General features: G+C 46.6%; 1 protein-coding gene across 2 annotated transcripts in view; it reads left to right on the top strand.

Moving 5' to 3' along the window:
* Positions 1-6,599: 6,599 nt before the first annotated feature.
* Positions 6,600-12,097, top strand: part of ARNT (aryl hydrocarbon receptor nuclear translocator) — a 52,646-nt gene continuing 47,148 nt past the window's right edge. For both annotated transcript variants that reach the window (XM_054998071.1, XM_054998064.1), the window contains exon 1: positions 6,600-6,689. In XM_054998071.1, the coding sequence (XP_054854046.1) occupies positions 6,659-6,689 (31 nt within the window). In that variant the 5' untranslated portion in view covers positions 6,600-6,658. The remainder of the gene's footprint in view (positions 6,690-12,097) is intronic.

Raw genomic sequence — 12,097 nt, 5'->3', positions numbered from 1 at the left:
GCATGAAACAAATACTGTAACAATAGGATAAAAAGAAAAGTCATGAAGAAAAGGTAGATTAATCCGTGGTAAAGAAGCAGGGCAAACACTTCCATGGGAAGAAAAGGGTTGCCATGCCTCAGAAGGGCCCTCGAGATTTCCTGGAAATCCAATTGAATTCCAGATGGCAGATCAGTTCCCCAGGAGGAAATGGCAGATTTTGGGCGGGGGGGGGGTCGTATGACTTTCTACTACACTGAGGCCCCCCTTCCCAAGCTCCACCCCCGAATTCCCTCACCCAGAGTTCACAACTCTGGGAAGGAAAATGCTTGGAAGCAATAAGGTCCCCTAAAATTAATGTCTTAGTTGGGGGGGTCCTTTATTCTGCAACCCCTGATCCACCTCAGGTCTGAGCTGGGCCCTTTACCCCTTGGAGCACAAGATCCCCTTCCTCCAAGCTCAGCCTTCCCTCCTTTTCCAGCTTGAGACTGAACCTCTGCCCTCGCTGGGCAGGGCCTTTTATAGTCTCTCTCCAAGCTCCGCCTCCTAAACTGGCATTGGCTCCCGCCTTTCCCTCCATTGTCACCAGGTCCAATCCTGAGGCTTGGTGGTTGCCTGGGCAACAGAGGCCTGCAGAGAAAGGGGCAGCCAGGAGGCCTGAGGGAAACGCTGGCTTGGGGCCTACTGCAGGCCGCTCCCCTCCTCGGCCTCAGGCCTGGGCTCCCGGCAGCCTCCTTGCCCAGAAAGGGCTAGTTAGAGACCGGGATAATGGCCACATCTACTTTTTCCTCTCTAAGATCGTGGCAGGGACGACCCTTAGCTGTTGGGGTGGGAAAAGATGAAATGGAATGTCAAAACGGCCCAGAAAGGCAGAGAGAAAAAAGGCTCAAATAAATATGTGTCAGCACAAAATCCACAGAGCCAAAGGAGCTCAGTGTAAAGGGAAGAAAAACCCTAGCTTTAAATGTATGCTGAAAGGGTGTGAACTGGCTGAGACAGAGAGTGATTCCGCACACCTTGGATAATGCACTTCCAATCCTCTTTATAGATCATTTGGAACGGATTTTTTTGTTTGCGGAACAAAAAATCCACCTCAAACGATTGATAAAGTGCATTGAAAGTGCATTATCCAACATGTGCAGAATCAGCCAGAAAGAGACCTTGGGGTTGCAGTGGAAATATTTTTGCCAACCTCCAGGTGGGGCCAGGAGATCTGGAATTCTAGCAGATCTCCAGATGATGGATAGCACTTCCCCGGGAGAAAGTGGCTCCTTCGGAGGGTGGGCCTTTCAGCATTATACCCTGCTGAGGTCCCTCCCCTCCCCAAACCTCATTTTCCCAAGGCTTTACCCCCAAATTTCCAGAAATTCCCATTTGGAGTTGGAAACGCTGAGAGAAACCCCTACCACCACAGATTCCCAAATGGCGACCAGGTGCTCTGCTAACTTTTGGGACACATTTCTGACGTGATAGTCAGAATCGGTCAGCTCCTTTCTGCCCATGAAACTCATATTACTCAACCGCCCTGGCTCCAAAGAGGCTGGGCTGAGCACCTGCCCCCATACAAAACTTCTGGCCAGGCTCTGACCTGGGAAGTCAGCCGTGCAGGGAGAAAAAATGTTGGAAGTGGCCAAGGTTAATGAGTTCAGGACGGAGGAGGCAGGTTTTGAGTCTTGGCTGCCAGCTTCAACTTGGGAAATTCCGGGAGATTTGGGTGTAGAGCCTGTGATCTTCCCCCCAAGTCCAACCCTCCCCAGATTCCATCCCCCAATCTCCCAAGAATTTCCCAACGCAGTTTCCGACTATCCTGCTATTTCACTTTCATCCTTATTTAAAGGACCTTCACCTTCCGTTCTCCAAGGGGGTTTCCTAAATTTGCAGCCCTGTACAAAATGTGCAGCCCTAAATCAGCAGATGAGATTTGTGTTGTTCCCATGAGACACGTGTGCCATTCTGAGTCAGTAGCTAAGCAAAGAGCAAAGATAAATCGAAAACAAGTTTATTTGACAAATATGTTGCAACACACCTCACTTGTCCCCCCCCGCCCACTCTTCTGGACTTATGATACTCATAAGTTCTTGGTCCTCGTTCTGGAGTGGGGACTCCCACTGTTCTTGGCCTCAGCGCATGCCTGTGGTCTTTCAATAGCTCAGTGGCCTATTCCTGCCTGAAGAGACTCAGAACCTGTGAACGCACCTATTAATTTGGTGATACTTCACAATAGGGTTGCCAGCCTCCAGGTGGAACCAACAGGGGAAACCACACCAGAGGGTCCAAGTAAATAATTATAACAATAAAGTAAATTGTCGAAGGCTTTCACGGCCGGACAACAATGGTTGTTGTGGATTTTCCGGGCTGTATAGCTGTGTAAGACTTGTTTTTGTGAAAATTACTAATATATGTATTATTTACTGTATGGAATGTAAATTATTGTTCTGCATTTTGGATTAGATTGTTTAATATTTATATTGAGGTTCACTGAGCACAGAATATAAGAACGAATATTTACTTTATTGATGGTTTTTGTGGATTTTCCAGGCTGTATTGCCGTGGTCTTGGCCTTGCAGTTCCTGACGTTTCGCCAGCAGCTGTGACTGGCATCTTCAGAGGTGTAGCACCAAAAGACGGAGATCTCTCAGTGTCACAGTGTCTCTCTATCCTTTGGTGCTACACCTCTGAAGATGCCAGCCACAGCTGCTGGCGAAATATCAGGAACTACAGTGCCAAGACCATGGCAATACAGCCCGGAAAATCCACAACAACCATCAATAAAGTAAATATTCGTTCTTATATTCTGTGCTCAGTGAACCTCAATATAAATATTAAACAATCTAATCCAAAATGCAGAACAATAATTTACATTCCATACAGTAAATAATACATGTATTAGTAATTTTCACAAAAACGAGTCTTATACAGCTATAGTAGCAACAGCTCCAAAATTAAATATTTTTAACAGCTCAAACCCCCCTCTTTGATGTACAAAAGTCTCATCAACGGGGTATAGGTCCTAAGAGAATGCAGCATAATATTTGCTAGTGTACACAAGGCTGTTCATAAAGTCCTGTTGTATGTTTCAGGTGGCTGAGAAGATATCAAAGCCCTTGTCTGGCGTGGACTCGCCAAGGGGCCGGCTGATGTCCAAATTGTTTCCCTCTGCTTCATCAGGAGTCCCTCGTCAGAACCACCATCAACAATTCAATCTTAAGCTGCAAACTTTACATCTCTTCAGCATGTATAGAACATCTCTCTGCTGTAAAGCTTACAAGGGACTCCTGGTGAAGTCTACTACAACCCGACCCAAATCCCCCTCTCTTCCACTTTTGCACAGCTCTTAATTTTTTTGCTCCTTTCCCAGCCCATCCTGTGGCCAGGCGAGTGAGATGCCCATTCACTACTAGGGATGTGTTGGGAAATGTGGCTGCAAGGTGGACAAGGTCTTTCCTAATGAGCAAAGGCGCAGCAGGAGCAGAACAGTTCCTTCCCTCAAGTATCATCCACTTGGCCAGGGCTTTTTTTCTGGAGAAAGAGGTGGTGGAACTCTGTGGGTTGCCCTCGGAGAAAATGGTCACATGGCTGGTCACATGTGACCATTTTCAAGAGGTTCCGGAAAGCCGTTCCACCACGTTCCCGCTGAAAAAAAGCCCTGCACATGACAAATTTCAAGGAATATATGAACCTATCTACCTAGTCTGGTAATCTTCAGAGGCCCTGCTTTGCACGCCCCTGCTACCTGAGGACAGATGAGAAGACCAAGTCTTCTCAGTCATGGCGCTAAAACTTTTGCAGTCCCTGCCCAGGGAGATTTGTCCATTTCGCTTTATTGTTGTCTTCTGCCAGTGTGTAAAGACTTTTCCTTTTTTGTTTGGCATACCCCCCACTTATTGTTATTGGCCTTCTCCCTGGTTTTGACATTATGTGTGTTTGTGGACTTATATGTTGTATCAGATAAATATATATATATATATTTACTTTATGTTAATGCTGTCTTGAAATATTTGATGTTTTTGATGTTTGCCGCCTTGGTGACTGCCATTTGAGAGGAAATGTAGAAATGTTTTAAATAAATAAAATAAATATTTTGGAATGAGGACTACAGAAACACAGAGCAGGAGCAATTCTAGGTTATGTCTTGCGGAACAGAAGTCCGGCCTTGCAAACACATTTCAGTATGGAAAAAGAATGGCATTTGGGAGACTGTCTCAAATAATAGGGATGACATCTGGATTTCATGAAGCATACCTGGGGTTAAACAAGGGTTCACAACATGATGCCCTTGGGCACAATTGTGCCCTCCGACACCTTTTCTAGTGCCTCCCCAAGTGTTTTTAAAAAGTGGCTGGAGCTTTTGCAAAGCGTGGTTTTTGACTGGCCATTGGAGTATTGTGTTAAGGAATTTTTAGGCCCCGTTTCATAACATCTTATTCTGAGCATACATTCTAGCTACCAGCACACAGAAGAATGTAAACAAGAAAGGCTTTGCTCTAGTGTTAAGATCCTGTCTCTGGGTGAGATAGGTCACGGAGCAACGTGAAAACATGTTGTTGTGTTGGTTATTCTAATTAAACAAATAAGATTTTACCTTGATTGCATTCCCTTCCCAAGAAAAGTCAGACTTATGGCTCCAGCTTCTCAAATGTTTTTATCATTCCAACTTGTCACATTCCATGTTTCTGGGAAAATGCGTAATTCTGCATCAGTCTGACAAGGTGTATGCGTCATTTTGACAGGGTTCCATCCTAACCTCTGACATTTTATTCTGTAAACAATCAGTACTGAAGGGTATATAAGGCCCTCCAGTGCTATTGCTCTTTACACATCTCTGCCCCTAATGGAGGGTGTCATGGGGTTATTGAAATAAATAATAAACCCATTTTTTTTTCTGTATCACTGTGTTTCTTATCTTGAAATATATATGGGTTAATGGTAGTAGGGCAATTACAAATTAGAACCAGAGTACGATTACAAAAATTCCCCTAACATATTGATTGGCTTTGCAGATTTTTTAAAACCTTGCTTTGGCAGAAACTGCTTCCACAGCGCAAGGATCTCCACTGTGTAACTGAAGGTAAGCTGTAGCAGTGATTTTGTGGCTGGATCCACCTCTTGTAGCAGTCAGTGTGTGACAGCCATATTTTTACTGCACACTCTGTTAGAATTCCAAATGTGCCCACAGGCTTAAAAAGGTTGAGGACCCCTGGGTTAGACTCAGGCAGACTCTGAGCCAAGCTACAAGTGACGAATGACACTTGCCTGGCAAGTGAACAGACTCGTGTATTCCTCCCTGTTCACTTGCGCTCCACTTGATCACGGAGGAATACACGTGAGTTTGTTTACTTGCCAGGCAGGCAAGTGTCATTCGTCACTTGTAGTTTGGCTCTCTGTCTCTTTAGACAATGTGCGGTTGGGAGCGCTGAAATCCTGTGCAAGTCCAAGATCCCGTCTTTACAAAACCGAATTTCCACAGCCAAAAGACCAAGGGGATCTATCAAAACAACTAGCTCAGATTTACTGCATGTAAGAATTGGGTAAGAATGTAAGATCAGATCCATGGTTCGTCTAGTCCACGACCTCTGGTTCTTAGCAGGGGCCAGTCAACTGCCACAGAGACGCTCACAAGCCGCTAACAATTATAAGTATTCTGCCTCTGAATTCTGCTTCCCATTTGGCTATTCTGGTTAAATCCCATCGTCCTATTTTAAATCTATCTAAGCCACTAGCCATCATCACCCCATCTTGGGGCAGCGAGTTCCACAAGTCAGCAGTCTATTGTGTGTGGCAGTACAACCCTTTGTCCCTTTTTATGCATGCTTTGTATGTGTATGTATTCCTCCACCCCCGCTTCCTATGTTTAAGATGCAGACCTCATATATCGTGGGGACGTGTATTTGTATAACTGTAAATGGACAGAAATTAAGCATCAGATGAAACTGACAGATGCTCGCATCGGAAGAAGGCAGCTCTGACTCTGGAATGCTTCCGCCCTGAAGATCTTGTTGGTGCCACTGGACTCAAATCCTACTGTTCTACTGCAGACCGGCAGGGCTACCCATCTGAAGATAAAATGGGACGAATCTAAATATTTTTAAACTATCTAAATTCCGGGGATCCGCCTACAACTGCATGCGCCCCTTATTGCAGCAACAAGCCTATTTGCCAGGGTGTGATTTTAAATGCAAAACTCCGGGTTCCAATCTTCACACGCGCCGCCAGTGCCAGTCAATGACGTCACAGTCCATCCCCTTAAACCCCCGAGGCGAACCTCCGCCGATGATGTCACCAGCTCTCCTCCCCCTCCGCCAATTGAAATCCAGCGCCAGCCTCGCCGGTGACGTCACCCCCGCTCCTTCCCGGCAACGCGCCGCGCTCGCGCCCCCTTCGGTCTCTTTTTCGCCACGCCCCCTTCCCGTCTTCTGGGAAAAGACGCCTTCTTAAAAAAAAAAAAAAGAGGTGGTGGGACACGCCCCTTCGGGAGGGCGGGCCCAATAGGAAGGGAGGGCGGGCCCAATAGGAAAGCAGAGCGAGGTGTGTGGCGTTTTCTTCCCCGCCCCTCGCGCCCGGCCCCGCCCCCTGGCTGGTTTTGCTCGCCGCTTGAGCCGCCGCCATCTTGGAATTGGGACTTGGCGTGAGGGGGAACTGAGGCACGGCTGGAGAGGGGAGGGGGCGCGCTCCCGCTGCCATGGCAACCGCCGCGGCCGCCCCCAGCCAGGGTGAGTGACAGGGACGCGGTGGGGAGGGAGAGGCCCCGGCCTGGCTCGGGGGGACCTGAGGGGAAAGCGAGGGCTGGCGAGGGGGGCGCAGTGGGGGCGGGGTGAGGGTCTCGCGGTGGGGGATGGGCTGGCTTGAGGGGGCTGCTGAGGGGGGAAGGGGGCAGTGGACGGGGGGGGCTTGGGTGCAATGGGTGGGGGGCTCAGGGCTGGAAGTGGGGAGAGGGTTGGAGAGCCCTGGGGGGCTGCTTTGGGGGGCTGCCAAGGGTGGTTCAGTGGAGTGGAGGGTGGAGTGAGGGGCTTGGGGGAACATGGGGGACTAGTTGAAGGGAATCCTGTGGGGATGTTGAGGGGTGCCAGTGAGGCGGTGGAGAGACAGGAGGGGAGAAACGGGGGGAGCTGATTTGCCAGTTGGAGGTGGTAATAGGGAAGAACTGGAGTGTGTGTGGGGGGGGCGAAGCTTGAAATGAGGCCGAGTTCTTTAGGGAGCCCATTTTTAGCTGAAAATGTGGAGAAAATTTTCCTAACTTAGAGGGTGGGTTGGCCTCTGTGGGGCAGGGAAGGGGCTGGAATTTCAATAGGGGGCAGTCTGTTATTCAGATGGGGGGGCAAAGTGGGGGTGGGGAATGAGGCCAGGGGAGATTTAGGGGCAACGTTTGCTGTTGGTATATGGGATTACTGCCTTTATAATTTACTTAAAAGCATAAAAGGGGGAGGCAGGGAGTGCTCTGGGCCTGCCTGGTCTAAGATAATTGGATTTGTCTAGTTTCAGATGGGTAGCTGTGTTGGTCTGTAGTAGGAGAGCAAGATTGGGGTCCAATAGCACCATAATACTCTGGGAATCCAGTTAGTCTTTAAGGTGCTACTGGACGCAGATCTTGGATTTATTTAGACCATTTTCATGCTACCTCTTGAGGTGGCTTACAAAATAAAAATAATAAAACAAAATATACAATAAAACACAGCCCAGCCTAAAAACATGTATGATAGAAACAGACTATTTGTTGCTGGAGGCAGAAAATCTAGATTAACCTCAAACCCCCCCCCCCCCCCACACACAAAAATCCAGCGGAAGAAACATTAACAAGTTGTCAGTTTAGTTTGTTATACTTTTTAATAGTGCCCTAAGATCCCATCTCATTCAGCTTAATAGTAATGCTGCCCTTTGGGCAAGATGGAAGGAGCAGTAGAAACAAGGATTTGAGAACTGGTGGGGAAGAAGCTTCTAGCCTCCCCAGTCCTGCCTCTTATATTCCACCGTTCCTCCCAGAAAATCAGTGTGGCGTAATAAACTCTAGCTTCCTTTCTACAACTCTGTGACCTAGATTAGGCTGAAAGAGTGAATGGCTCAGGGTCACCCAGTTTGTTTCGTGGCTAAGTGAAGGATTTGAACATGGATTTTCCAGCTTTTTCCACAGCATCATGATCACAATTGAAAGGTTGGGGCCTCAGCATAAATGCACTGGGGTCGGAGGGTTTGGTGGGCACCCCAAAGTTTATGCAGATGTGTGATGTGGACCTTAATATTATATAAAGTTCCTAAGGGGATGCTTGCTAAAAGACAGAGCTATGGATTCAGAGGTCCCTTGCTTGACATCTGAGCTCAGTAGGTGATGTTGGGCAACAGTCTGTTCAGTCTCTCCTCTCCTCCTGCAGTCTGAAGTTACTGGATTACCTTGCAAGGTAGTTGTAAGGTTTACAGAGATGTGAGGGCCTTGAGCTATATCAATCTTATTCTGGCATGTGAAGCTCTGCAAAATGGAGACTGTTTTGGAGGCAAGGCTTTAGAAAACATGCCTACTAGACCTCAAAGGGTTGTGAAGGACTGTATTTTGGGGGAGGAAGAGCAGGCTAAGTCATGGGTCTACCACAACTAAATTGATGTGCAAATAAAGTGATGCGCTTCATCCCATATTATTTTAATCCAGAACGATTTGCCTGTTATTTTTCTTTATTTTAAATTTCTGTTGGAAAACCCTGTCTAGTATTAGAATAAGAGGGGCATCTGAACTTTTCCCTATTTGGCCATCCTGTTTGTGGCTACCAAATGTTTGTTAAAGTGGCCTTTGATTCTGTGTTGAAATCTTCATGTTTGGCCTGACCTTGGTGGATCATTATTCAAATTATGTAGGAAGAAAAACCAATTTCCCCACCCGTTTTAATTGTGTTTTTTCCCACTGCTGTTTCACATATGAATACGATGTTGCAAGACTGAAAATGAATTTCTTGAGAGGTGGCAAAATACATAGGAAAAAGCATGTGGGAAGCAAACTGAACATGTGGATAAAATTTGTTCTCCTGTTGCAGGGGTTAAAAGGGTTTTGAGAGAGCTAATTAACCCTCCTTCAGTAGGCTTGATTAGCATCTTCAAAGCAGATCCAGCAGGTTGATGCTTGGGCTCTGCAGCTCACAGACTTGATAGATAAACAGAAGAACTCCATTGCTAGAGACAATATACCTCCGAATAACAAAAATAACTTTGGGAATAATAACTTTGGTCTTCAACATGCTCTGCTTGTAAGCTTCCAGAGACACCTGACTGGCTTCTGTCAGAAACAGGGTGCCATCAAGAATGCTTCTTTGCCTGCCCTTGTGGGTGATGCATATTGTGCCGGTCTGTTCTCTTGCCTCTGGGTCCAGTTCTTAGAGTGCCCTTGCACCCGACACACAGCCGTCATGTTTGTGTCCCTGTGTGATCCTGTTTTCCCCTTTTCGCTCCTGACGTAACTCATCTTTGCTAAAATGTAATTCTGTGAACAAGGCAAGGGTAGCCATTTTCACCACTTTTAAAAAGAAAAGAGAACACCTTTTCTTCATGGTTGTGGATGCTTGTGGGGAGCTCTTAAAGTGAGTGTGGAGTGGAGTCATCCATTGTTCTTCATAGAACTCTGTTACCAGAAGTATACTGCTTGTGAATATGGATCTTCCGTTTACCAGCTGTTGATGGATCTTTCCTCCAAGAGTGTACCTAGTCTCCTTATAAACCCATCTAAGCAAATGGCTAGTGTTATGAACTTGTGGCAGGAGATGCCATCAGGTAAAACTTTGGGCATGAAACAGGAGGGGGATTTTTTTTTTTGCTTGTTTGTCCTGAAGATAATGCAAATCAGTTTAACTAGGTGATCCCAAGTTCCATTTATTATGAGAGACAGCAAAAATTCTTGTATGCATTCTGTTTCCATTCCCAGATTGCATTTATTAGTTGATTGACTCCTTAACATAGGGCAGGTTCTACGTTCAAGCTATCTTATGGTATGCTACACTACTTGTCCTATCAATATCTGTCCATTAAAAATAAGTTTAATAGCTTCTGGAAGACATGCAGGTCAGTGAATCTTGGGGAGGGAGGAAGAATCCCAAAGCTGAAGGACAGCCATCAAGAATGCTTCTTTGCCTGCCCTTGTGGGTGATGTGGTGCTTGAGAATAATAACAGTTCTGGTAGATCTTAAAAACATCAGGGAGGAGTTGATCTGTTGGCTGCACTGCACCCAGGTTGTGTCTAGTTAGAAATTATCCTTCACACTACAGAAAAAGTGCTGTGGAAAATGTGAAGGGCCGGATCTGACTGTTATGGTCTAGGCAGAGAAACATACCTAGTTGGTGGGGTCGTCCAAAACTGGGGCTATATTAGGCATGATGGTCTTAGGCTGATAAGTCAGAATTGAGTTGCTGTTAGTCTCTATAAATGTGGTTCAAATCTTTCATCACAAACTGAGCTCAGAGAATTGCCATTGGAGACCAGTTGTCATCATGTGGACCCATCTTTTGGGGTTCCACAGGGCACACGCCTATTCCTCATGCTATTAAACCTTTATGTAAAGAGCTTAGGAGAAATGATTTGCATTTGAGGGGAGGGTGGTAGTGGCTGTCCTCAATATGCTGACGACACCCAGCTCTGCATGTCCTTATCCAGATCTTCTGGTGATGCGGTAAAGACCCTGAATTGCTAACTGTCTGCCGTGGTTAAATAGCTAAGAGCAAACAAATTGAAACCAAATCCTGACAGGACAGAAGTAATGCTGGTTGGAAAGGCAGAGATCTTGAAGTTTCCCTTTGTTGGGGTTCAGCTGACCCTTGCTGACTTGGTTAAGAGCCTAGGGGTCATATTGGATCCAGCGTTATTTTTGGAGACGCCAGTTAATGCAGCTGCAAAAATTACTTTTTTTCAACTCAGCTTCGTCTGGAAGGTGTCCCTATACATTGATTTGGCTGATCTAGCCACCTGGATCCACACCATGAGGACTTTGGAGTTTGGAGAAGAGGAGGTTGAGGGGGGACATGATTGCTCTCTTTAAATATTTGAAAGGCTGTCATTTGGAGGAGGGCAAAGAGCTGTTCCAATTGGCAGCAGAGGGTAGGACGCGAAGCAATGGGCTAAAACTACATGCACAAAGGTACAGACTGGATATTAGGAAAAACTTTTTCACCGTCAGAGTAGTTCAAAAGTGGAATCAGCTGCCTAGGGAGGTGGTGAGCTCCCCCTCACTGGCAGTTTTCAAGAAGAGTCTGGATGAATACTTGTCAGAGATGCTTTAGGCTCATCCTGCACTGGGCAGGGGGTTGGACAAGATGGTCTGTATGGCCCCTTCCAACTCTATGATTCTATGACTTCGAGACTAGACTGCTGTAGTGCACTCTACACAGGTCTGTCCTTGAAGTCAGCTCAGAGATCCAGTCGGTGCAGAATGCTGCAGCTTAGCTATTGCTAGGAGCTAGGCAGAACATCCATGGTGTTCTCATTCCGCAGTCACTCCACTGGCTGCTCCTCAGTTACTGGGTTCAGTTCAGGGCTATCCCATGCAAAGCCCTTCATGGCCTTGGTCCCTCATATCTGAGCAACTGCCTCTCCCTCAGTGCTCCACCACAACAGCCTCACTCATCTGTGCAGGGCCTTTGGGCAGTGTCATCTTACAAATGGACAAGATCAACAGCTGCCCGCTCATGCACATTCTCTGTTGGGGACCCTACCCTGTGGAATTATTATTTATTTCTAAATGTATATCAATCCTTGCCGTATTGTTCAAGTTGGCTTAGGATACTAGTTTTTTAAAATTCCAATTAAAACCAAAATAACAACAACAACAACAACATTCGATTTATATACCGCCCCTCAGGACAACTTAATGCCCACTCAGAGCGGTTTACAAATCATGTTATCATTATCCCCATAACAAAACACCCTATGAGGTGGGTGGGGCTGAGAGAGCTCCGAGAGAGCTGTGACTAGCCCAAGGTCACCCAGCTGGCTTCAAGTGGAGGAGTGGGGAATCAAACCCAGTTCTCCAGATTAGAGTCCCCTGCTCTTAACCACTACACCAAACTGGCTCAAACAAGCTCAAAGTCTCTTCCTGCCTGAAGAGATGGCCTGCCTAATGAGGTCAGAAAGGCTCCAACTCTCCCAGCTTTCTGC

Source organism: Eublepharis macularius, chromosome 1 (assembly GCF_028583425.1).
Source record: "Eublepharis macularius isolate TG4126 chromosome 1, MPM_Emac_v1.0, whole genome shotgun sequence".
Taxonomy (NCBI): domain Eukaryota; kingdom Metazoa; phylum Chordata; class Lepidosauria; order Squamata; family Eublepharidae; genus Eublepharis; species Eublepharis macularius.
Note: the sequence above shows the minus strand (reverse complement) of the source record. Positions and strands in the feature narration are given on the sequence as shown.